Source organism: Hippoglossus hippoglossus, chromosome 14 (genome assembly GCF_009819705.1).
Source record: "Hippoglossus hippoglossus isolate fHipHip1 chromosome 14, fHipHip1.pri, whole genome shotgun sequence".
Taxonomy (NCBI): Eukaryota; Metazoa; Chordata; class Actinopteri; order Pleuronectiformes; family Pleuronectidae; genus Hippoglossus; species Hippoglossus hippoglossus.
The window spans coordinates 4564744-4591941 of NC_047164.1; the positions used below are offsets into that span (position 1 = coordinate 4564744).

Here is a 27198-nt window from a genome sequence, read left to right on the forward strand (position 1 = left end):
ATTTTTTAACCACAGCTGATGTTCCTGTCACGCTTGCACGAGCTCCCTCGCATATACATCACTGCTCTCTGCCCGGCTGCGTTAACACAACATGACAAACAGAGCAGCCGAAAACAGCAGTCGCTCTCACAACCATAACATTAACTTAAAGCCCCCCCACCCCCACCCTCCCACCTTCACTCCTTATAACACTAACCCTGACCTGTTGATTCAAACGCTCCGCGCACCGGCGGGATTATGCAACCGCGCAAATCTCAGCTGGGTTGTGTTACATTAGACGAGGGCGCGCCGAGGACAAGTGCGAGGTGACACAAGGCAGGGGTCAACTTCCAACACTGTAGCATGAGCCGCTGCCACGGTCTGATATTTTTATTTCTCTCCGGCAGAGAGAGAGATAGAGGAGAGGTGGAGGGAGTGATAGGGAGAGGGGGGGGGGGGTGGACTTGTTAGACCTCTGTCCTGAACAAATGTGACTTCATTGGAAACGTGGTGCTCGGAGCAGCTGTGCTCCTTTACCCAGAACTCGGTGTACCTGCGCTGTGAGGTTCTTGGAAAAGACCGGTGTTTTTGACAGAAATAACACGTAAAAATAGACCCGGCTGAAAAAAAAAAAAAACCCCAGTGTGATACGTGAGGGATGATCCCTCCTCTCCGGGGCTGCGTGACCAGGTCGAGCGCTCGGTGCCTGGAAGAACACTCACACCACATGTCCCAGTCGCCTGAAATGCCATTTTGCTCAGCGTGGACCTTATACCTGACACCTGTAGCTTCCTGGAAGAGGCTGTGGAACTGAAACTGGTGCTGCTGAGAAATGTGTCACTGACCAGCAGAAGGCCGTCTCACTGTCTGATAATGTTTTTTATTTGCAGTTCATTGCAGGGCAGGCGAAATCAGCCTTTTGGTATTAAATGACCTTTATATGACTGAGTTGAGATGGACAACACGTCTCCAGTCGGTCCCGTAATCCTGAGATGAAGCCAAGATATCCTGGATACGAACGCTGCCATCTTGAATAAAACTTTGCACAGCGGCGATCAGGGGATTTCTTCAGACATGAGGTTTCATCACATTTTAAAGCAACAAATTACCAACCTCTTAAATAAGAAACCCACTACGACAACGTGAACAAACAAGTGGAACATCTTGGACGTGCTGATTGATTTAAAATGTGCACATTCATGCTCCCCAGAGAATGAATCCTCAGTGAATCAACAAGTCCTGATTTCAGCCTGGGACTTTTAGTTTAATGAAACATAAACATGTTCTTCTCGTCACTGCTGTAAACAAATAAAACCTTCACCCGCCCTTTTCATTTCAATCCTTTGCCCCAGAAATATAACAGAACAACACTTTTTTCTCCATGAATCCTGTCAGACACCGTCTCACCTCACTTGTTTTATCAGAAATGACTTTTCTATTTCCTGTTTGATTTGTGAAATGCAGATTTGAGACGAGTCGATGTCGTCAGTGAAGCTGCTTCATTTGCTCTAAAAATGAAAGTGGCATTGATTCATCGACGCAACAGTGCGACTGCAGCTAGAACACACGAGTTAAGATCAAATGGATGTAAATCAGTGTGCATGTTATTATTAATATTATTATTATTGATATTATTGAATTGTTTTTATTGCAACATAGAGCACTGGCTATTATAATAGATCATCTTGTTAAATACACACAAAATAAGTACACTGAACTTTAACACATTTCCAAAAAAAAAAAATTCTAAGAAAAACAAGCATCGAAAAGAACTTTTTAAATACTATCAATAAAGAAATCAAAAGGGGAAATTGTAATTATACAATACACAGAGTGAGATGATATGCAGCTCTTGCAGCTCTAATCAGATTCCAGTCGGACAATATGATATAATATTAGAAACAGATGAATAAACTTCGGAACAACACAGTTTACGATCTCTTACAAGCTCCACTTTCATTTTTTAAGACGTGAAAAAGATGAACCCTCCCTCCAGCGCGACTTGCTTTTATTAAAGATAATCCCACCAGTAATCACCTTTTGTCCAACAAGCAGCTCGGGCAGATTAGTTTGTGGTCAGATTACCGCGGCGGCTCCTATCTTTTTCCTTTTTCCCGTGGCGCTGGTGACTCATAAAAGCTTGTCGATCAAAAAGTTGAACGGGGGAAGCTCAAAGTTGACTTTTCAGACCCTCTCTATTTTCAGACAAGCAAGGGGGGGGGGGAAGCAGGAAGACTTGATCTTATTCTTTTTATTACAGGGATATTGCAGCTTTAAATCCTTTCGGTTGCTAAGTAGCGAGTGGCCCTGTGCTCCCTTAATGGGCCTGATTTGGTATTCCGCTCTGATGCCAAGTCTTATTTTTGTATGCGAGACAAAGTGTTTTGATGGAGGGTGATTGCTGAAACGTCAGTGTCTCTACCAAAGGCTGTTTCTTTTTTTTTTTCCTTTTTGGTTCGAGAGCGAGAGTTTTATGGCCTCTCACAGTACAGTACACTGTGTGCCTTCTGCTCAAAACAAGAACACAGTCGATTGAATTTTGGATTCGCTTCATCATCCCTCCCTCCTCCTTGCAGCTTTGTTGTCAGCGAGCAGCATGTGTGTCTGAGCGAGAGAGATGTGAGTGCTCGCTGTGTGTGCCTAATGCCTGTGCGTGTGTGTGTGTGCGTTTGTGTGTTTGTGGTAAAAGTCAATTATTGCAAAAGGCTTCCAATTAATTTGCTCTCCTGGAAATTCGAATGATACTGTAGAACGCACACAGTCATAAACACACATGTACACACAAATCAAGCGCAGACGTTCTCGCAAACGCACAAACATGTGGTGAGCTGTGCACGCACAAACACACACTGCTTACCATTAACTGGAATGGAGGGAGAAGATGCACGGGCTGCAGACATTTGTTTGCTCCAGAGTGTGGTGTTAAATCAGGTTGTGTGTGTGTGTGTGTGTGTGTGTGTGTGTGTGTTTGTGGGGGCTCTTACCGGCTGAATAGTGAACATGGCTCACGGGGGATGAAACGGGATCAGGTGGAATTGCTCGGTCTCGTCTCCAGGTATTCTGGGATCGTCTTATTTTAGGCAAAGGGTCCTTCGGTCTGTCTCGTGGTTTTCACACGACAGGAGGGAAGAGACGTCCGTGACAATTATTTTCGGCAGAAATAAGCTCGGGTTATTTAGGCGTTCACGAGTCACCGTCACTAAAACCGACTGAATGGATTGATGAGGATGAAAACGATGTGAATTTCATGCTGTGGCCTTAGCAGTCAACATATTTTTAACCAATTAGATTAGAGGGGCCATCATCGGAGTCCAGACACGTGTAGAAGCTGAGACACTTTATAAACTGCGCCATGTGTTGGTCGGTTGGGATGTGTGTATGTGAGCAAGATTGTGCAAAAACTACTGATTCGATTTCCACAAAACTTGGTGGAAAGATGGTGCATGACCCAAAGGAGAAGACATCAAATTCTGAAGTGGAATGGGGACAAAGGGATCCAGGATTTAGTTTTTCCAATTTCTTTCCAATTTCAAGATGTTTTTACCAATTTCTCAGTTAGGGGACTGATATCCAAATAAAAATCCAGATTTAGCTCATTTAAATGTGGTTTCATAATGGGGGGTTGGATCTATTCAGCAGCCATGCGGAAACAAATAGGGTTAGAAACCTGTAACTTGTGTAGTTGCGGTAACACAATGTGGTCTCAGCTCTGTGGGAAACTACTGAGTAACATTCTAGTTTTCTGTTTTTCCTGAATTTCCCACCCATCTGTATGTTAAACGCTACAAAACCATCCGTCCTGTGATGCATGGTGAAAGGAACACGGCATAATGAGGAAACTTAATTGTGATTTTTTTTTTTTTTTAAAGAAGCAAAAACCATGTCAAATCATAGCTTCCCAAAGAAAACCTGTCCCTCAGCAATTACAGTTCGAAAGCACAGTTATGTAAAGACTGAAAAGTGTGTGTACATGTGGTGCTGGTAAGGTCCAGCGACGCAGCTCTGTGTAGTAATTAGTGGTGTTTGCCACATTCGGAGGAGGTGCTGCTATTCGTATCTGCGCTGCACATGTCGATATGCGCTTTGTCTGATTCTTATTCTCGTTTATTTTTTCGCGTGTGTGTGTCTTTCTCTGTGATGTGTAATTATTCTGTGCAAAGCTCTTCACGCAGATCATCACTTCTGGCATGTCGTGTCAAAGAACGGCCTACATGCGTGTGGAGACAGCTCGGGGGGGGGGGGGTCATTAAAGGTTTTTCTTATAGCAAAACAAAATAAAAGTAGAAAAAAGAAAGTAGTCCCGTGGCAGTGGTGAGAGGTAGGTAGCACTGGGGGGGAGATAAGGTTGTGAGAGAGGGAGGCTAAATTTAAATCGTAATTGGCCGACTTCCACAAGCTTGTGGGCATTTTAATGAGTCATAATAACTTCATTTAAAACCAGCTGAGCAGAAAATAGATTGGAGAGGAGCCTGTGGCTAGTATGGATTTGTGTTGCTTTGTGTGAGTGAGCGTGTGTGTGTGGGTGTGTGTGTGTGTGTGTGTGAGTGTGCGTGTGCATTGAGTTTGACAGTAAAACACACACAGAGAATGCAGGAACTGGTTTGACATTTTACTGGACGGAATAACACAGATTTATTTTGTTCCCAGTGTTTGTGTGTGATGACACGCTACAGTGCCACAGTTGCGTCTCTTGACTCTCGACTCCACAGCTCAATATCCAAGTAATATCCATAGTGAGGATGGAAATAGATCCGCACGCCAGTCAAAACTACGTGAAGGAAGTTTTAGCGTCCAGGCCACGGTCCCCACCCCCCTCCGGTGTTTTCCCTCCCGGGCGCTCTGAGGTTTTCAGGTGTGGGTGTGAACAGGCACAGCTGACATACTGTACATTTACCACCTGTTTGTTCTGCTGAACCTGTTCGGGTGGGACCAGTTACACCTATATCGTTCAGAGCAGAACATTGGTAGATGGATTGACGATCAACCTGTCGCCTGAGTTCAAATGGGGAAGTGTAGGTTTTTACAAATAACAAAATACTTTCCGCTCGTCAGCACCACATCGTTGGACTTGGAGGAAATTGCCTGTTTTCTAAAGGAGGAAATGTTTAGTTATCATTTGTGTGGAAATTGGTTCTTAAGTTTTTGGGTCCAGAGGCAGTAGAACTCTTACTTCTCTTGAAAAAAAAATGATGACTTTATTCTCGTAATAGCCTGCGAGGGTTGTGATTCTTGTGATATTACCACTTTCTTCTCAATTACAACCTTATTTTTGTAATATTGCAGCTTTAGTCTCGAAATCTCTCTATTTCTTAATCTTCACTATGACCCTGATCCTCCGTCGTAGCAAGCAATGCATGATACTGGTTTGATAAATGAAACGAATGACCCTAGTAGTGTCAGAAAGTACAAGAATTTGTATTAATAAACTCTATTTATACAGTTACAAGGTGTTTTATCTTTAACAATGACGAGTTAAAGCCAAACTAAAGGGAACAATTCAAAGCAGATGCAATTCCTTTATTTATTGTTAAGATTTTATTGCTATGTTCTTTATTATTTAGTAAAAAAACACCAGACATACACCAGAAACATAATTCCTGAATTGAATTTTGTATCATTTAATGTTGTATGTGGCTCAAACAGCTGAACACAGCTCCGGCGTATTGATTCATTTGAATATCATCTCGTCATGTCGAGTGCCACGGACCTCTTCGCCCCGCGCGCCAACATCCAAGCGTGAAATGCGCTGCCTGTCTGAGGGCGGCGTGTCTTGTAAACTGTCCTGTCGGGCTGCGAGCGCAGATGAGATTCTGTAGCTGTCAGCTGCCTGAACACTCACTGTCGCGCCGAATCACAGCCTCCTCTGATGATCCTTCGCCGCGCATTGTTCCCGTCGTCTGCTCCCGAGCTCGACAGGGACGTCACACCTGGAAGTGAAGTAAGAGTCATTTCACGGGAGAGACGGCGTGTGACAGAAAAAGTAAAAAAAAACGTGTTCATGCCTCAGATATTTTTTTTTTTCTTGCCCCAACAGTAAAACATTGTTGCGGTAATGGTATAACACTGTGTCATGCAGTCACGCCGGCTATTAGATTTTCACCATTCCCGTCGCAGTCGCTGTAATGAGCCGCTGGTATGCACTGACATTGGCAGAAATGGAATTCAGCCAATCAGATTTGACAGCTCCTCCATTGTGTCGCGACAGTGTGTGTAATTAGGAAGGTTTTATAAGCGCGTGGGGAGTCGCACACTTCCCTGCTCACATGTCCTGTCCAGTTGTTAGATTATTACCCCGCTGCAGAAAACACATCTTTTAAATCTGGCTTTTTTTCATCGTGGCCTCGCTTCTATATTATTAAGCAACATCCAAAACTTCCTCTGAATCTTTTGACAGTTTTGCTTGAACAAAGTAAAAAAACGTGTTTGCAGAGCTGAATGAAATGTCACGATTCCAGGGATCTGGATTCTGTGACGGCCCCAAATGGGAGAGCAGAGTAGGGGGGGGGGGTGGTTGTTTGTGACACAAATGGTAATAAAAGTAAATATTCTCTCAGGCACAACCTTTTATTGCATTATGTAAGTTGGCCAATAGCTCTGGGAAACTTTTTAGATCAATTTCGCAGCGCAGATTAGAAAGCTATGAATCCCATTTATGGAAGAGCTCCCTCATGAAATGCTCTTTGAAACTTTTATATTTTCGGATGAAGAGAGAATGAACCCGGCTAAGCAAAGATCTGCCGACGGCACTTTCATGTGGGGGGGAAGGAAGAAAAGCAAGGGGAAAGTGAAAGGAGACAGAGCGAGCGAGGCAGAGGGAGAAGATAAAAGCACTCCCAAAGCCATCTGGAAGTAGCCAGGACACACAAGGATTGCTTTTATGCTACTAATTCCACTGGGAGGTGCGACATAAAAGCGAAGCATGGATATTGTGTTATAACTGTTCAAAACAAGCAAGTGGCCACAGAATACTAATACAGGCGGTCACAGGGAACAGCACTTCAATCCAGGAGTAAACAGGCTTTTTGGACAATCTCCAGAGGGAGTTTTTTTTGGGGGGGATGTTTTTGGGGAGGGGGGGGACAGGGTGGATTGACGTGCAGCTATTAGTCGATTGTATCACACTTGTACTGTGCAGGGCGTGTGTGTTTCATTTGATTATTACTGTGTTGACATGCAGGAAAAATACTGTTATTATACGATTATTACGTAGAAGGTTATATTTTCATTTTATGTGTCTGTTAGTTTGCAGGATTACACAAAGATTACCTGTCAGATCACCATGGATTTTGGTGGAAGGATGCGATACAAGCCAAGAAAGGAACCCCTTGGTGCAGATCTAGGAATAAAATGTCTCCTTCTTTGCACAGAATTAGTTTAATCCGTGGTGATAGCTAGGGTGTACGAGTTGTCGGGTCAGAGAGACGATGGATGCCACTTGCGGGTGCGTAGGTCTGCGTGGACGGCAACAACATTATGTTGCACGAGCACGCGGCGAATAGCAACAGAGCAAAACAACAAGTTATAAATGTTATCATGATCAGTGCAATAAATTCATTATTAAACTGCGGCAGGTCAAATTAGAATATGGCTGAAGAGCTGCTTTGAAGTGGAGAGACGGGGAATTAGCCTCGACGCAGAGCCCTTCTCGTTTTCCATAATTATGGTAGGCTGTATTTTATGGATTGAAACACCGTCCGTGAATCGTTGCATCTCTAGTCCGAGTTCAACCAGGAACATTTGTTGCGTCTCCCTCTTTCCCTCGTTCCTGTCTGTGATGAATATGTTTTTGAGAAAAAGCACGTTGCATCAATTCATCCATTTCCCACAAAACACTGTGGGGAAAAAACAACCTTTCTATTTCCGTCAGTAACCTCCAGGTTTTGCCAAACGAGGCAGGACTGAGATTTAGGCAGTCGTAACTTTGAAGTCTTGAGAGTCGTGGTTTTAATTTAGGCTGTTGAATAAAACCGCGTGTTGCGTAACATCCAACACACACACAAAACAAGTAACTGCAAATTATTAGCGTTCAGTGATTGTGACAGTGTGTGAGAACGGCGCAGACAGCACAACTAATACAGGGAAACATTACTATCATTTGCACTGACAACACTGCTGGAGCACGTTGCCTGAGGCGCTCAGTGTGCAGAACAACCCGGCTCCTTTCAACTCCGTTATCATGTCTGTAAGAACTGACCCAAAACCAGTTTGCTGGACTAACTGGTTTTAAAGGGAGCCTCGTGTGAACACACCCCCGAAGAAAGTTCTGAAGAAAAAGAAGCCTTTGCTGCATTAGATGTCCGCTAAATATTCAAAGACGTCTCCGCGGGTTAAACCAAGAGACATAAAGAGGAGCAAGACATAATGAGTGCACCCAGCATGACTGCGGCGCGCGCCACCGATACAGAGGTTCCTGTCAAACTGTCACCCACTTTCAGATTTACACAAACCTTTGAAATGTTGCATAAAATTCTATGTAAACTGGGGATGTTTCCATCAGTTTGCCTGAAGTGGATAAATCAGCTCCTTGTACATCAAAAAGCACATCCAGCCAAACAGAAGAAAGGGAGGCTGCCTCAGCCCGCGACGTTCTGTCATAACTGCTGCTCGTGGCACAGTTTAAACGCAGATCATTAAAGTTTCATTTCCTCCAAGGTTAGAGACGTTTAGACGATGATAATAAACTGAGTAAATCTTAACTGGTTATTAAGTAACTGAATATTTAATGGATTTTTTTTTTTTTTTTTTAGCGGGGGCTTGAAATTAAAAGCGATTCGGATTCAAACAGACGCGTCGTTGTTTTTCCGTTTAAACTTAAATGTCACAACGTGTAAAAATGTGAAATTAGTGAGATTTGCATGGATGCAACTGGAGAGAATAAATCCTAAATGTAAAAATGTAAAGTATTGATGAGTATATTGCCTTTAATTATCACGGGTGGCCAAGTGCTTGCTCGTTGTGGGATCTGTTAGGTTCCTCTCTAATAAAGTTAAGTTTCCACCTCATAAATCTACTTAACAGGACACGGAATGAAAATATAAAATGTGCAGATGAATAAATAAAGTAAAATTCATGTCCAGCGAATTATTCCCCTGATGACACAACTAGATAACAGCAGGAAAAGAGAGGAGGGGAAAAAAAGGCTCCACTCACCGAGCAACGAGAGAGGACAGGCGAACTCTTTGAACCGTACAGTCACCATTTGGCCTATTTCTGCCTCAGCTGATTGTACCCCCCCCCCCCCCTCCCTCCACTACCTCCACACACACACACACACACACACACACACACACACACACACACACACACTTCCCTATGTCTGGCCGGCTGCCAGGGGCTGTCATTGCCTCTACAGTATCGGCTCTGCTGTATCTATATCCACAGCCATGTGGAGGCCCCAGCACAAAGTGACCGGCCCCGCGCTGGGAAGACCGCCGGCACATCCGGAAGTCTAGACTGCTGCAGGACCCACTTAGCTCCGGTCAAAAGGGGAAAACTGTTCACAGCATTTTTGTTGCAGCTAGTTTGCGGCGTTAAAGATTCCCAAACTTTTTAAGTTAACTTCTTATCGCAGGGTTGTTTTTTAAAACCTCACAACTGAAGGTGATCTCAGCACTTTGACATCTACCTTGTCTGGTTTGGAATTTATAGTTTAGTCAGAACGACAATAACATATTTGAAAGGTGCCTCGGACCAGTGACTGGACCGGAAGTTTGTCCGACCACAGCACGATGTCTTGGTCTGGATCAAACTGAACCAAGGTTTGGTTTGTTTGCAGTTTTTAAAACGTTTGGAGCAGTTGCAGGACGATGAGACACCACTAAACAAAAGAAGAAGAAAAAAGAGAGGATGTTCTCTCAGCCCATTCCAACTTATGTAGAATACTGCACCTGAAGTTAGTGATACCACATTGATGTTACAGCTGCAGCGGCATCAGCAAAACAAACCAGTTCATTTGTTTTTGCCATTTAAACAGAAAGACTACGAAACACTAAATCGACATCAGGTCCGACACACGGGGGTCTACAAACCAATCAATGTCAGTAAAGGTAGCTACAGCCCTCGTATAGAGACAGGATTTATACGTATGGTACAGATAAGTCCTCGGTGCTCTGTGAATTAAGAAATTAAACCAAAAGTGACCAGATCAAATGTAAACAAAGGACAGAAAGCTTTGTTCAGGTCTGAAAACGCCCTTAGAGACGCATTGACAGCAAACATGAGCTTCTCCTTAGCTGCTCTTCATTTAGAATCACGTGCTTGTGCATGATACACCCTGTACGCAACATCTTTTAACTTTATTGTCGCACAAAATAAAAGCAGCTGATAGATGCGGTCAGAAAGCTGAGCTCAGCCGCTCATAAATGATAACTAATGGGATCTCGATGTCATCCGAGCTGCGGATCTGGACAGAATTTACACATTTGGGGATTTTCTTCAGCTTTTTTGTCTCAGCTCACCAAATAATATCCCGACACCCCGTTCAGGGGGAAAAACAGATGACTTAATGGAAAAGAGCGCGTTGAGTGGTGTCATTTGGCAGAAGGCTCCGGCCTGATGACTGCATGTTCTGTGGTATTCTGAGGTAGGTTTATTCCCCTGAACAGCTCTTGTTGTGAGACTTAGCTGATCTAATTGATCCGATTTGGCCGTTTGAAGTCGGCACTTGTTAAGTTTTATGTGGAAGGTTTAACGGGGATGGAAGAGAGGATTTTTTTTGGATTCAAACTAAAATAAACAAGTATGTAGATCATTGCACCTGAGTGCAGTTAACGAAAAAGCTGCATGTTTCAAGCATTTCCTGTTGTGAGGCCATTTGGATATCCTATCATCTGCGTTCTGCGCCGGGCTCTCCAGTTGTTTCTGTTGGCTCAGCTCCTTCCTGAGGCGAACTCGGTCACATCGACAGTTATTCATCAATATCCACGTTGTCCAATCAATAACTAATCTTCACCATATATATATATCACGCTTAAATTTCAGGAATTTCTGTCGCTTCTAAATCATATTTTTAAAGAAAAGTGATCGTCAAGGTGCTGTGTTTCCAGATTTTGCTCCGAGGTTTTTATGCTCTGATAGCGTTCGGTTTAGAAATCCCAGTGCTTCTCTGCCAGGTCACACTCTTCCCTCCGTTTTTCTTTGTCACAGTTTAACTACCCGAGTGATCCCTGTATCCCCTGCTTCCCTCTCAGGCCCTGTGACTCCAGCCTTAATAAACTCAGCTCTGCCTTTGACAATGTGTGACTTGAAAGCAGGAAATAATGGGCCCTAAACAGTAAATCTTTACAGGTTATTGACCAGGGGGAAGGGGGGTGTGTGTGGGCAGGGGGGGAGGGGGGGCTTTTTTTTTTTTTTCACCCAACTTAACATTGTTCATCCTACGGAACCAAAAAGACTGGACAGGGACAGAAGGAGGTCATGAGGGACAGTAAAGGTTTTGTGTCTCAGTGGACCTGAGTTTCCTCAGCATCTGACCAGAAGGCTCACATGAAACAGTGTGAATGAATTGTGTGTCCACCACCACCACGCTGCGTTTTAATGAGCAGGGGCTCAGTGTCTCTCGTTACGCTGGTAAAAGTTGCAGGGAGACGGCCTCGGCTTTTTCGTTGGTTTCACTCTCCGGTCACTTCTTCACCTTCTACTGCAGAAGAAGAAAGTATTAAAAAAAAGATAGTGCAGGGCAACAAGTGTTACTTCAGTGTCTACATTTTTAAAACCTCAGCCCACCCAGCACAGCCTCCACCTCCAGGCGGCGAACAACAACAACAACACAAAATGAGTTTTCCAGCCCCGATCAGCAGCCGTCTCATCCCTTCCCTCTCCTGAACTATAAATGCATTTACTGCACTGTAAAGAGGATTTCTATGGCTGGATTCCCAGCAGCTGGCTGGGCAGCAGTCTGCGCTGGTCACGGGGGGTAAGGGTTCAACTGCTGGTCAGAGTCTCAGGTCCGTCCAACTGATCCCAGGAAACACAGAATAAAAATAGGTTAATTCTCTTTTTGCCCCATCTGTGGTATCACCTACATGCCGATGATCTGTCCAACACTTGGATTTATCAATATATCAACAACTATGTGTAATGAGGACAGTCTCAGTTCATCCTCTGGGGACCATGAATATACAAAGTTTGATCCAGCCCCTGAAATGACTCATGTTTAAAGTTCCTGACTTTGTTTATCCACTCATTGAATGACTGGTGGGGGAGGACAGAGCTGATAACTGATCACGATTAATCTTTGCCGTTGGCTTTAATACATCAACTCATTAGTGATCATGATTTGTGCCTGAGTCACGTCCGCTAGATTAGACAACAATTCCCATGATCCCACTTCATGACATCGTCAAACTAGGTCTTTGATTGATAGACCCCTAGAGGCCGCGGTTACGTATGGTGTGTTTCAAACATGACCACAACCTTTTCCTAGCTTTAACTTAGTAGTTTTAGTTGCTTAAAATAAACCGACCCTAAACCATCGAGGTAGAATATCAGTAAACACTCATGGTGTTTTGTCTTACTTCATATTGAGAAAAACAACAAACTACACGTTTAGTGATTCAGTTTGGAAGAAGTTTGAGTTTTGAACTTTTTTCGGCCCCATTACATTTTAGGGTTAAATATAAAACCCTGTTTATTATTTGGCCTGTTGATATAAACACTGCTGCCTCAAGGTACCACGAGCACGGCTTTGGTCTCACAGTTCACACACAGACTGGCCAAGTTCTGTAAATATCAATGATTTCCAAGCATTCCAAGCGTTTACTGCTAACGCTCTCTGGACACACTGTACGTTGCAATAAAGATCCAGAGCTGCTCTGAGGTTGCTCGACTCGCGTTGCCAGCTCCTGTTTCATGTCAAATTGCTAGGGAAAACTGCCGTTGAGTAAAGGAGCTGATCTGAAGTTCGTAGGCGGTCGAAAAATCCAGCAGGAGCATTCACTCGCCGAAGAAATGAGCAAAGCTCGGGGTTGAGCTCCCTGAGAGGAATTAAAAGAGTAAAGAGTCGAAAGAAAACACACTTTGCAGCAGCTTTTAACTCACACACACACACACACACACACACACACACACACACACACACACACACTCACTCAATCTCAACACTAAGCTCATATTGGCTGTTGCTGAACATGCTTCTGTGAGAAGGCGCCGAGTGTATAGTCGCTTATTATCAATGGACAGAAGGATTGTCTCTTCATTGTCTGGTATTCTAACCGGCTCTTTACCTGGTCGCTCTTCTGTGAATGGCTCTGAGCAGATTATACATTAACTCAATGCCCCCAATGTGCTGCACTGCCAGTCGCTCTGTGTTTACCTTGACCTGAGTGTCGGGTTTTTCTGATTAGAGCTCCTCTCTTTCCTCCAATTACAATCCTGATATCACGTATGTTTACTGATATCTACGACAATACTATTGCTACTATACTATACTGATTAATAATTAAGAGATTACCCCCAGTGTGTGTGGAATCTTGCAAATGCAAAGTTAACTGAAGCCATGTCATTTTGCACAGGGGGCTATTTGTTAAGGAGGTTATCTCTAAATCTGCATTTCTTTGTCTGTTAGTTAGCAGGATTACGCAAAAAGCACTGGATGGATTCCCACGGAACTTGGTGGAAGGATGGATTGTGGGTCAGGAAAGAACCTGTTCAATTTTGGGCTGGATCCAGTCATTTGTTTCCCTTTTCTTTAACATTGAGCTACAGGGCGTTTCTCTACATTTTGCTTGATTGAACATTTTTGAATTTTATCCATATAGAGCTGAGCAATACGACCAAAAATTCAATCAAATAAAAAGATATTTCATTTTAGTCAACGTCAATAGTTATCACGAGAAACAACACATTACTATTTGTATTTTCAACTCCTCTTTATGGGCAGAGGGTGATAGACACATGTCATAAATCTAATCAGTGATAGTGCTACATATCCTCACTGTGCTTCACTGCATAAACAATATATCACTATATACTGGTATAAAATCATATACTGGTATAATTATTGATATTTTCTTATTGCCCAGCCCTAATCCTACATGGAGGTTTGTTAGCACTGTCTCGGACCTCGATGGCTGCAGCACTAACAGGACTCTAACTAAAGCTCAGAGTCCTGTCTCAGGGATCTAAAGTCTAAATACAGCTCCACAGACTGTTAAGGTTGGTAAACATGAGTAATGTGTGCATTTTCCCCACTGTCACCTCGTATTACTTCTGGGCAGCAACATCTTCAAAGCTGCTACAAGTTGCACGATGCATTCCCAAGCAACAGTTTAATTTATTTAGACTGGAAAAAAAAAAAAAAATCAAGTTAAGAGTTTAGCTTGATCTCATCAGGGTCTCTATCAACAGACGCTGGCAGACCCGAGCTGCAGTAGGTCATTCATGTCAGCGTATATTTCACCAGGAGCCCACCCACCCCTGTCCGACCAGGCTCTATTAATACCAGGCCCCGGGGCCTGTGAGAAATGGTCCACTTTGGCATTTTAGAGCAGCCTAACTTACTTCCTGCCTCCTCACACCAGGAGAGCCCCGGGTAGTTCCTCTATACGCATCCAGCTCTTGTTTCCTTCCTCGCACAGGTCTTCACACACACACACACGTCCAGCCGAGGCCCTGAAGATATCCTCGCGTCTGTGGCCTGCAGGAGCACACGGACACATGTCAAAGCCTCATTTTCTCCTCTCTTTTTGAAAACAGAGGGGGGTTGAAAGCCAAGCTGAAAACACATGGCACCTTTCACCTCTGAGGGCAGCCGGGGAGGCCTGGCTCTGCAGAGGGCGGGGGGGGGGGTGTCTTGAAACATTTGGTCAGTGTCTGGCAACAGCAGGGTAATTGCTGTTACTGGACAGCCAGTGTGTGTGTGTGTTACACCTGGGGAAAAATTCAAGTTTTTACAACCCGGATCGTATTTTCTTTATTTCCTTCTGAGCAGTTTCGACTACGTTTTATTTACCTTTTCATTTTACAGACACAGGGATGCGATTTTGCGATACGCTGCCAATAAAGAAAGTTATTAGGTTTTGAATTCATCCTGTGGGGAACATGAATTTCTGCTCCAAATGCCACAGCAATAGTTTGAAGACATTCTCATGAAGATTTAAAAAAATGTGGCACTCACCAAATTCATTAGGGTTCAACCTAGGGGGACCATGAATGATTGTATTTAATGGGATGCTATCTATATTCCAGTCTGAATCAAAGTGCTGCATCAAAAGCAAAGGACATGAAACTATAACCAGAAAGTTAATCTAAAAGGATTTTAATCAAATTTCAGTCAAATAACATAAAAGCAACTCGAGCAAAACCAGGCGAAAAAGGGAAAAATATAATCAGCATAAGGTCTCATACATTTTAAGAAAAAAATATTATTATATTTATGTCAGCACGTGTTTCCAGAGCACCGTGCCGCAGCAGTAACTGTAATCTGATTACACTTTTTTTTGTCTAGAAAGCTGAAGAAATGGTTTTAAAACGATGCCTCTGTACTCGTGTCCATTTGTGTCAGTGCACACTCTAAACCAGGTTCCTCTGACGTCAAGACAGTTTGAAATTAGGGGAGGATGGCAAAGAGAGAGAGAAAGAGGTAGAGGAGAGGAAGCGACTGCAGGAAAGGAAGGAGGGAGGAGGAGGAGGAGGAGGAGGAGGAAGAAGAAGAAGAGGGAGGAGGAGGAAGAGCGATGAATGTGTGGACTGAGATGCCCTCGATCTCCCCGGGGGCAGACGCTCTGGAAATGGCTTCGTCGCTCAGAGAAAGTGAGGCAGAGGAGAGGGAGAAATAAACAGTACGAGGGGAGCGGGGAACAGCGAGGGCAGGAAACTGTCTGTGACCTACTGGACAAACAAATTGGTTTGCAGGCAAAATGGATTAAGAGGTTGAGCCGGGCAAAAAAACAAGGGTGACTGATGTTGCAATGTGAGCTCATCCATTTTAAAGTTGGGGGGGGGGGGGGGTTGTATTTAGGGGCTTCGTGTGTGGAAGTGTCTTGTGTATTTCCCCCCCCCCCCGTTTTCTCTCTGTGTGTGTGTGTGTGCATGCGAACGCTCGGCAAGTCAATATTTGTCTGCTTTGCCACGTCCCTAGACATCCCATTCGGCGCAACAGACCGTAAAGCTGTCAAATGCGACCTGAATATTCTCTGTCTTCATCTGTTTCCTCCTCTTTCTCTCCCTCCGTCTTCCTCGCGCTCCCTCGCTTCCCTTTGATTTCTTTTTTTTCCTCTCCGTCGATAACAATATCAACCGGGAGCGAACGTGCGCCGGGGCTTTTTGATGGCTTGTCTATTCCGCGCCACCTCCCTCACAGAAGAGCAAGATTATCTCCTCTTATCTGCAGCACTTTGTTTGATCACGTCATAAAGTCATTTCTGCCTCCGTGTGTGTGTGTCTGTGTGTGTGTGTTGTGATATTTGTGAGGCTCTGGGTGTTTTATGGTTACAGCAGCATCATCTACATTATATATGTTCCGTGTTCTTTGTGTTTGCCCAGCTCACTTGTCATCATAATTGTTCTTTCAGCTACTGTCGCACCCTGTGTTATCAATTTCTCGGCCTAAATCAGGGATGTCATTCACATGGGGGCCATCTTGGGGGGGAAGAAAGTTATTTATCTAATGTCCACAGAAATCTCTGTCTTTCTGTGGACATCTGCATCAATATTTTTACAACATTAAAACTGATTCTACACTTAAGTTTGTGCACTTCACTGAACTTTGAGGGAACAGGTGAACAGCTCTTTGTGCAGCAGCGGGGGTGCAGCGTCTGGGTTCTGTGGACTGAGTCCGGTCTGCAGCTCGACTACTGCAGGTCACTGTTTTAACAGTTTCAGAAAGAGAACTGCAACAGGCATCAACACCACAGGCCGAACAAACCAGCCCGTTCCAAACAGGCAGGTGAAGAACAGGCAGTGCACCGGTCTTATTAATTTCCCTGAGTCCCAATTACGCACGATACTAAAAAACCTTTTCATGTCAAATCTGCAAGGTATTTGTCCCTGTAGAGTTTTTAAAGATAGCTGGTAATTAACCCTGCTAGTCAGCCAATGACTTGAAGCAGCGACCATCAATCAATCATATCAATTAAACTGTATTTGTACAGCACCTTTCAAACAAATCAAATGCAATTATTTACAGACAAAACAGTACAAGAAAGTTTAGATAGTAACAGACATAGAATCAACACAAAAATTGAAGTTAAACAAAATACAATAACATTAAAAGGACAAATAATAAATATATATATTATAACTTGGGGATAAGTTACGGCTCCAGTCCAGTTTTCCATCTCCAGTTTCCAGCTCTGGTCTGTGTGATGGCACCACTTGTTGGATTCTGTACTTGGTCTGAATCCTGAACTTGGGCCGCTGCATGTTTCGCAGACTCTCCCGTGTTATTGCTGTTACATTATATGTTTGCACAGATTAGTGAAACTCATAACTTGACTGAGTTTGACATCTTTATGACATCACGTCTGTAGCAGATGCACGTTGAACCCGGCCACCTTCCCGCCTGCTGCCGTCACGTGCTCCCTGGTACACGTCAGGGGTTTTATGTCAGTTAAATATGCTTCTGCATATTGCACTGAACTTGAACTCTGTTTGTGTACATGAAAAGATAAACTCAAAGATAAATAAAGATAAATCTCATCTCCTGCATGGGAACTCCTCTGGATTGTGTTGCAACACCTGCGCGCACCCGCGGTTGTCGTGTCTTATTGCGGACTCATCCTGTGCGTGCGTGTGTTTGTGTTTTTATTATTTGGAGAGGCAGTCTGGCGAGGGCCCAGTCTTTTCTGAGCCTGGATAAAATAAAAATAAAACGTGCTGGGAGCGCGGTGGTACACACCTTCTTCACTACAGGGTACAGGGAGTACCGTGGCCTGTCCTCTCCAATTGGCAGCCTCTGTGCTGCTGTACCACTGATAAGAGGCTGGTGTAAATAAAACTGTACAGCACGGCTCGTTATACCGCTGAACGTAGAGTGAGGCAAGGAGGGACGGAGGGGCGGGGGGGGTAAGAGAGAGCGTGTGGTGTCTGTACTCATTGTTCTGACAGCATACTGCGTCTGTGTGTGTCTGTGTGTGTGTGTGTGTGCACTTTGCATGTGAACCACATCGACTTTTTAAATGCTGGGATTAAAGTTTTTTTTTTTGGGGTAATGAATGTCATGTGGTCCTTTGCTTCACTTTTATATATTTTATGCAAAAAAAATGTGAAGACAGCGACAGACAAAGTTATGTTTTGGGGTCATGGACACGACTGGAAATACTCACACGTGTGTCAAAGCCAATATGTGTGCGTGTGTGGGAGGGAGTAGGAGGGGATGGGGGGGGGGATGCGTGTGTGTGTGTGTCTGCGTGTGTTTATGGATTTTTGCAGTTTTTTGGTACTGAGAGTGCCGTCTTACATAAGCCATTTATGTAGGCTCAGTGAACAGCCAGGCTATGTTTTTGTTGGTGACTGCGCTTGTCTGCCTCCCTCCCTCTGTCGCACACAGACACACACACATGCACACACACACACACACACACACACATGCACACTTTCTCTCCCTAATCTGTCTGTCTGCTTCTCTCTCTCTCTCTCTCTCTCTCTCTCTCTCTCTCTCTCTCTCTCTCTCTCTCGCCCTGTTTACACTGTTAAAAACCACTGAGTGTGATATTGGTCGGCCATCGACATATACACTGTAATTAGCCTTTTTAATTTCCCATTTAGCCTCCCCGACTCCCGGGAGCAGATCACTGAGCCAATGCTGAAACATATGCACATACAGTAAACAGCTGCCCCCCCCCCCCCCCCCCCCCCCCCCCCCCCCCCCCCTCCGCCGCCCTGCAAGAGCCAACGTTAAATAGGGATTAAAGTCAAATTGACCTTCACATGCTCATTTTAGAGCTGAATCCTGTTTGTTTTGTCAGATTTTTCGATTTACTCTCAACCCTGAGATTTAAAACTCCATGTGAGTTTCAGTCACATGTAATAAAACCGCCCTTTTGAATCTCTGGACAGTTTTTAAACTCTTAGTCAAAGAAAAACAAACATTTTAGTCTTGTTTAAGCTGAACATTACATTTCAATGAAGTCGTGACCCAGGAGGACGACAACATAAACAAATCTTCTGTTTTCATCGTGATATTTCACATTGATATATTATTTTGATCAGATTAACAGTTCTACAAAAGGTTTTGAGGTCAGAAGTAATCTGGTTTGTGCTAATAGAGAAAAGAATAGAATCCTAGATTCCCCCATGACTCTGACTGTGGTCAGATGAAAGTAAACAGTAAATTGTACAGTTTCATTTCCCTGTTAAACGCTGCTTAGTGGCCACTTTGCCCAAATTAAAATCTAGTATCGATTCCAGGTAATCGAGACAAATTCCAATATGTGACCACGATGTAAACAATCTTAGGATCAAGCTTCACAAGGTATTACTCTTAACATTGAATCTTTAACTTTTTACACAAGGCCCAATCTTGCCAGCTTAATTCAAATGTCACATTTCTTGAGAAAAGGAAAAGACGATTCCCACCGAATGCATTAATTCACAGAGAGCTGGTGTCCCGCTCTGATCCCTGCTGATGGAGGACAATGTGTTTTATCAGGTCAAGTCCACACACAGTCATAAACGCAGCTGTCATTTGATTCCCATGCTCCGCGGTGGCTTGTTTACCGCGTTGTGTTGGCGTGTCGTGAATTGTACTCACTTGAATGTGGCATTTTGTGCCGTACAGAATGCTTATTCTCTCGGAACAGTCGGCCTCTATTGTTCAGCCTTTCCTCGACGTGGAAGCTCTCAGACGGAGCATTTTTCTCCGTTAAATGACGATAAATAGAGTCATGCCATCTCACGCAAGCACGCAGCTGAGGCCATTTGACAACTATTTGCAGGAAAGAGGTCTCTTACATGACTTAACTGTTTTCCTGAGAAGAGGCTGTGTTCACTTATTTCTGTATTCATCACCATATTTTCACTTTACGTCTGCAACATGTTCAACTGGCAAAAACAAGGTCACGCAGAGTGCTGCGATGTGCTGCCACGGAACCATCGGCGCCTTCATCAGATTATGAAATGAAGCACAAAAGAAGAAACGCAGGGGGTTTTTTTTCTCCCAGCGTCTGTGCAGGATGAAATGTTTAGCGTTCAACACGTTGGCCTACTTCTCGCGTGTCGCTGTGAGCAGAGACAGGCTCTCTAACTCTTATGTTTAATTCTGCGATTGTCTTTGATGAAAGATTCTGTTTAGACTCCCATCCCCGAGGGGCGGGGGGGCATCTGTTGCAAACTAAGCATATATATACTCTACCTGCGCAGGAAAGTAGGTTGGAACAACAAGTGTCAAAACTGAGTGTGGGCGCGCAGTCGCTCAAAAAAAATGTGTTTTGTCTTTCGCGGCGGCGGCGGTGGCGGCGAAATGAAAAGCAGGACTATCAGTCCCAAACAAACAAGGCCTTTCTCTGCCTCTGACATATTCTTTTCAATGAGATGAGGTTCTGAATGGCGGCATTATGCGATCACATCGCCCAACAGGGATGATGCGAGTGTGGCGATGATGTGTGTGTGTGTGTTGTCGCAGCCAAACACACTCATCACACCCACGAAACCCCCAAATGGCCACTAAGGTTACGTTTCCTCCCCCCCCCGTCTTCGTCTCTGCATCATAACGTAATGACGGTTTCGCATCTGTGACTCAGATTCCACGCAGTCATGGAACTGGTGTAGTAGCAAATAGGACAATACGCCCATTGCACGCCACATTATTTAGGTAAATGTGAGAATGAGCACTTACTATGTCAGGGGAAATTACAGGCGAGGGGGGGAACACGCCATCACTTCCCTGTGAGGCCCCGCACGCCGGGCTAATCCACAATCCTCCAAACGTCTGCGTGGTGAAATGTTGCCACTGTCGGGGAAAGTGCTCAGCAGTTAAGTTTAAGTGGAACACTCTGGAATGGCAAGGAAGTGGTTCGGGTACAGAGCCAACAAGTGCCAACAGTAATCACAAGTTTTATTCATGGGGAAATAATGGAAGAAAAATGTAGAGATGTTCCAGGTAACATTTTTCCCTTTTTCGATACCAAGTACTGATCCAGTGCATTCACCAAAATAATGTGTATTTAAACAGATGTGTTGTACTAACCTTGTGTGGAAGTGATGGTTGCTATCGTAGTTGTATGTTTACAATTTAATACATTTATTATCTAGTTTGACACTCGGAACTGAAATCAAACACAAATAAATACATCTAGGAATAAAAAACAATTCAGTCCTTTACAAGAGAATCCACAGTAACAGTATAAAAGTGCAACGGTAACTTCAAAACAAGATAAATCTAGAAATATATATTTGTTAACATGCAGCCACATTTGCAAAAAATACAATATGTTACTTGTGCAACTTCCAGCATGAAATATTTCCATATTGTTGATATTCTAGCTCTGGCTAACGCGTCACTAACGAAAATTACTTTTTCACTGTTCTCAAAACGGTTCTTTGCAGCGCAACTGTTGTTTTGGAGCAACGGACAAAAATTTCCCTTTTATGTGGGCGAACCTAATATACTTGGAATCTGATCAGTGCGTAGATCTGCGTACGTGCTTTCGCCCGACCTGGCGTTTTGTCTGCATCATTTCCGATGCTTGTATGAACACATCTCAACAAGAATTTAATGATAGTATTGTGACAGTGATTTAAACGGAGGTGTGGACTCATGTTGCTTTTTCTTCACTGCGAACAAAAGTTTTCTCAGACAAAGTAACATTTTCATTCGTTAATTATGGAAATTTATTTAAAAACACCTTCAAACATTTGTTTCATATATCAGATATTAAATAAACAGAGATTTTACACAATTTGACTTTGTCAGGAAACCAAAGAGCCGGATGTGAGCCGTCTAGCAACACACTCCACTCACAGTTCACTCCTCCAGCTGCAGTTTGAACTATAGATGAACAACAGCAGCTAATCTATCTTTGAAGATCAGCAGAGCACACAGGGAGGTTAGCGCTGTTAAAAAGTTAACCACGTGACGCCGTGCGAGGGGGAAGGTTTCTTTATCAGGGCCACGCAGGGCCTGTAAAGGCAGATCGAGTTTACAGAACGGGACCGTTATATTGCTCTTTCGCTGCCGGGCTTTTGCAGGAAGTTTACTTGATTGGCAGCGGGCCCTCGCTGGCTTGTTCTCTTTTACGGCCCTTTATGAAATAACCGAGCAACAGTGCACTGCAACAACAGTTTGTGCAATATCTCTCAGAGAGGGAAGCGAAAAGGGAAGCGGCTTCGGTGGCATGTGGCACCTGATCACCACCACGTCCAACACACACACGCGCACACACGCACACACACACGCACACGCGCACACTAAGCTTAGCTAAGGGATGAACATGTGGCAATGTGACACAGGACTCCTCTTTTTGTTTTGCATGATGATTTATATTTCAGTTATTTTAGCGTCTAAATTAAAATCTTGCCAAATCAAAGATCAGGTTCAATTCCCAGTTGAGTTAATAGTTTGGTGTGTGTGTGTGTGTGTGTGTGTGTGTGTGTGTGTGTGTGTGTGTGTGTGTGTGTGTGTGTGTGTGTGTGTGTGTGTGTGTGTGTGTGTGTGTGTGTGTGTGTGTGTGTGTGTGTGTGTGTGTGTGTGTGTGAGTGAATGGGCCAAGGCAAACTATTATTTAGTGCAGATGTGACAAGCGTATCAGCTGATGTTAAGTGTGTGTCTCCTCCCGGTTGCCCCGTCCCTCCTAACTAACAAGTTCGCCCTCGTACAATCAAAGGGGCCCCGAGATTTATCGCTTTAATTTGGCAGTGAAAATGTCTGATGGCGGCTGTTACCGAGCGGAGGGCCCCCTGTTAGCACTTAGCTGGCTAACTAGAGTGACGGGCATCTGGCTGGGTGGCTGCCTGGCCGTGTGTACCCTGGATTCCTGTGCTCCCACTTTTCCTTCCTCCTCCCCCACACCCCATCCTCCGCCGTGCCCCGTGGTGACCTCGCACAACTTCATTCTCCTTGAAGCAAGGCATCATGCAGGCATTTCCTGACAATTTATGTCCTCGTGCCACAAGCGGGGGCATGCCCTGCACTAAAATCCTATCCCTGGTCCATTTAGCACACGCCTCTTGGCCTCCCAGAAGACTGTTTAAGTGTTGCACCACTGTCTGTGAGGCGGAGTCATTACTTGCCAGTATAAAGCTTATTTACTACAAATCACCCCGGTTTTTACGGTTCTGCCAGGCCCAGACGTGAATGTGTTTTCTTACCTTCCAGGCAGCCGCTGGTGTTCAATAATGTTTTTTAACCAGATTGGATTTTCTTAGCATGAATGCCCCCTTTTTTTCCCCATGAACACATTTACCCACGTTCACACCTGGAAGCTGCACCAGTACAATCCCAGTTTGATCTATGGGCTACCGAGGGGGCCATGTGGGGAAGTTGGGGGTTAAGTGCCCTGCTCAGGGGCACCTCACTGGTGGCAGTGAAGGAAGACAAATTGTAACCTGAAACCTGCCGTGGATTACTTTAATTTTCATGTCACTTTAAATTGGTTTTAATACATTACGGAAATGAATACAGGCCTTTAACTACCTTGAAAATAGCAAAGGCCCGTTGCTACAACATAGCTGCTTTCAGAAATGCACTGGGGCTGCATGTGGGAACACAAATGTCAGAGTCAGTTATTTGCGAATATTTTCCGGAGTTTCTCCTGCAAGCCCACAAGTAAAAACTCCAAATGCAAGTGGGCATGTCTATATTTTGGGAACCGGTCAGCAAGAATGTGAAGTATGCATGTGTGCATGTGGTAGAACGCAGCACGGCCCTCTCGAGACTTCTTTGTCGTATTGTAAAAACATTGTGTTTGATTGTTGATTGTCTATGTGCAGCAGATGACGGAGTCACGACCGCACTTGTACCGTCATTAGATGGAAGGAGCCCGACGCAGGTTAGCAGGGTGACTGTAAAAATAATAATTATAGCTGAGCCGGCGATGATGAATGTGGGAGTTAAAGAAACAACAGAGGGGCGACGTGATTAATGCAAATGAGGGACATCGGTTGCTGTGTTGGGGGATTCTGTCTACATCTCCGCTACATGTCTTGTTCTCCGGAGGTTAAGTGGCCGCTCTTGCCAGCTAATTCGGCCCATATGCTCTTCTGTGCATTTGACACCGGAGCGCCATACGCTCACTCGGCAAATTATGCCTCCTGAATATGCAGCCAATTAAAAAGGACACTGCTCAGGAGCTCGGTGCATTTAGTCCAAAGTTGTTAACTGGGAAATAAATCTTGTGATATCGCGGATGAATCTGGGATGTTCTAGCTTTTAAAGGTTGCATTACGGGGGGGGGGGGGCTTATGATCTTGTCACGCTCACTTGTGCAGCGTTACCGTCTTTTTGCATAACTTGTTGCATAAGCCCTGCACTGGCAGGCACACTCTGTCATGTACGCTCCGTGTCATTTCTGCTTTCGCTCGGGCTTATTACAGTACAGGCCGTTCCCTAATGTCTGTGCGGTTGCAAAACCACACAAGCCATCGCTCCCTGACTTTTCTTTTTTCTGTCATCTAAGAATTGGCTTCCTGTTTTCATTGTGTTCTGTTTCTCTCTGGAGGTGTCGTAACCCAGGAGGCCGTGCCAAGAACAAACCAAGGTCTGGTCGGGAGAGATCGCTCTGTGCTTGCACTGGAAACAGACACACAACACACAACCGCACACCCATTTTGCACACACAATATCCAGATGTTAGTGTGTGTGCTTGTGTGTGTGTGTGTGTGTGTGCGTGGGTCTATTTGATGTGTGATGCGTATGGCATGTACAGTGCCTGTTGCCAAGCCATAAAAAGTCATTTGTGTGAGCCTGATCTGATGTGCCCTCCAACGGCACCCTGTGGGTATACATGCCAAGATCCTTCCTCTCGTTTTATTGTTGTACAAGGTTGTACACATTCATAAAGAATACGTGATTATATATGGCAGAAAGTATAAGCTGTTCCAGGTCATGGCTGAAGGCCTGAATACTTCTACCTGCATAAATAGAAGCAGAGTGTGGTGGAATAAAAAAGTAGATTCCTGCTTTTGAATGAAAAATATATGTATAAAGTATATGTATATGAAGAATATCTATTCATCTGGAAGTTGAATAAATTAGTCTTGATGCAGTTAAGAGAATAATATGCTTGTGTGAGTTTGTCACAATTAGTGGACTCTATAATTATAATGTGGAAATTTATTTTAGCCGACATCAAGCTTTTATGGGCTTGCAGATGACACATGTGTTTTTTTATTTTGATTAGATTGATTTATCAGATTATAAAGATAAATGTTGGATGATTTATATATTGCAATGCACCCATTAATCAAACAAATGCTGGAAAGTATTTAACTGAAGTCTAACTTTAGATTTATTGGTAAATGAGTATTAATCTTTTTGGGGTTTGGATTTGATCCCTGAAATAGTTTTTTACTCATAAACTGATAAATCTGCCACTTTGGAGAATCTTATTATTGATTTATTGGTCGTCAAAGTTAAAGATTTTCTTGATTTTGTCGTAGATAAACATTTCCTCCCTGTTAAGAGTTTGTCTTTTACGTTTGAGTTCAGCAATATAAGAAGTTATTGACTCTTTGCTTAGCGTGTTACAGTAGCATGTAACTTCAAATCATGATACATTTTACCTCAAAGTCTCAGTGATGAGATGTATGTTGCAATGTGAAATAAGCGTTTCCAGTGTTTTTTAAATATGATGAATTCTATCTTCCTCTTCGCTCTGAGTTCCCTCTTTATTTTCTCCACTTCAACAACCGGAGTTAATAATCGTCCACTGTCTCGTCTCTTGTTCTGCAGCTGGTGAGAAGGCCATCGTTTGTGACCAGTGTGGCGCCCAGTTCCAGACAGAGGAATCCCTGGAGGCTCACCGAAAGATCCACACCGGTATGAACACACACACACACACACACACACACACACACACACACACACACACACACACACACACACACACACACACACACACAGTCCGAGGTTTCATCCTGATGCCATGGACATAAACAAAAAGATTATGAGCTCCTCTGCTCCATTGAAATCTACAAACTCTCTGCCACAGCTGCTGCTGCTGCTGCTGTGTCGGTTTCAACTCCTTGTTGTTCTCCATGTACCAATTTATTGAATAGAGGATGCATTTAGAATAATAAGCATATTTTAACAAGACTAATTCTGTGGCGAGGTATCCTGAGAAAACTTCACCGAAGATCATATTGAATCAGGTCCATCCTGATTCGCAATCTGATTTCCATGCTGTGTTGTGCTCGTTCAGCCTCCTCTTGATAGCTGCAGCCGTGGATTGACACATAGATAGATAACATCATCTTGGATTAGTCCCACTCGCCCTAAATCAAGGCAGACCCAACAGTAATCAACAAACCGGGAGAAAGTTGGCAGGCCGACGTTGTTTATCGGCGCTCGGCTCTGAAGACGGGAGGACGAGGACGATGTAGATGCCAAGATGTAAATAGGAAGAAGTAAATACCCCGTCAACAGATGTGTGATGGCTCGGAACGCTTTCACTGCTGGTGATGAAACCTTTAATTTGGGGAGAAAAAGAATGTCTCCAACTTATCCCACTTGGTTATGGAGGTGGTGTGCCAGGGGCGAGGGCCTGTGCTGGAGGAGTCAGGGCATCATGTGTGTTTGTGAGTCACTTTTAACTCATTACTTATTTCACTGCAGACTTGCACATCACATCTTTGTTTACACGCAGGTCACACTCAAGAGTTTTCAGGTGATTCGTCAAACTCGTCATAGATGTGTGATGCGCCTGTTTCCTTTGGCGTATCTGGCACGCTACTGTTTGGGCTTCTTCTTTTAAATTTAGATCTGTTTCCATGCACATGACTCTTTTTTCGATATTTTGCTGCTGTTGCTTCACTGTCTCAGTGTCAGTGGAAGTAACGTGAGGTGAGAGAGCTGTGACTCACAAAGCTGTCACTGAGATTAAAGGTCTTTCTCAATGTGACTATTTATTATTCTCTGGAGGATTTCGGGATATTTCTGATAATATAAATACAATTTTATAATGATAATAACAAAAATAGGCAGCATTTTAAAACATCAGACATTGATTATCATGGCAGCGGTTACAGCTTCAAGGCCCTCGGGTCAAACCTGCATCACACTAATGATAAATAAGGTTGTTCAATAGTGTAATTCACTGCAGAAATGACAATCCAGCCTTTAGTCTG

The 27198-nt window shown here is 44.0% G+C and overlaps 1 protein-coding gene across 2 annotated transcripts in view; it reads left to right on the forward strand.

Annotated features, from left to right (window-relative positions):
- zbtb16a (zinc finger and BTB domain containing 16a) overlaps nucleotides 1-27198 on the forward strand; it is a 138530-nt gene that overhangs the window by 62194 nt on the left and 49138 nt on the right. For both annotated transcript variants that reach the window (XM_034607167.1, XM_034607168.1), the window contains exon 4: nucleotides 25805-25891. In XM_034607167.1, coding sequence (XP_034463058.1) covers nucleotides 25805-25891 — 87 coding nt within the window. The remainder of the gene's footprint in view (nucleotides 1-25804; nucleotides 25892-27198) is intronic.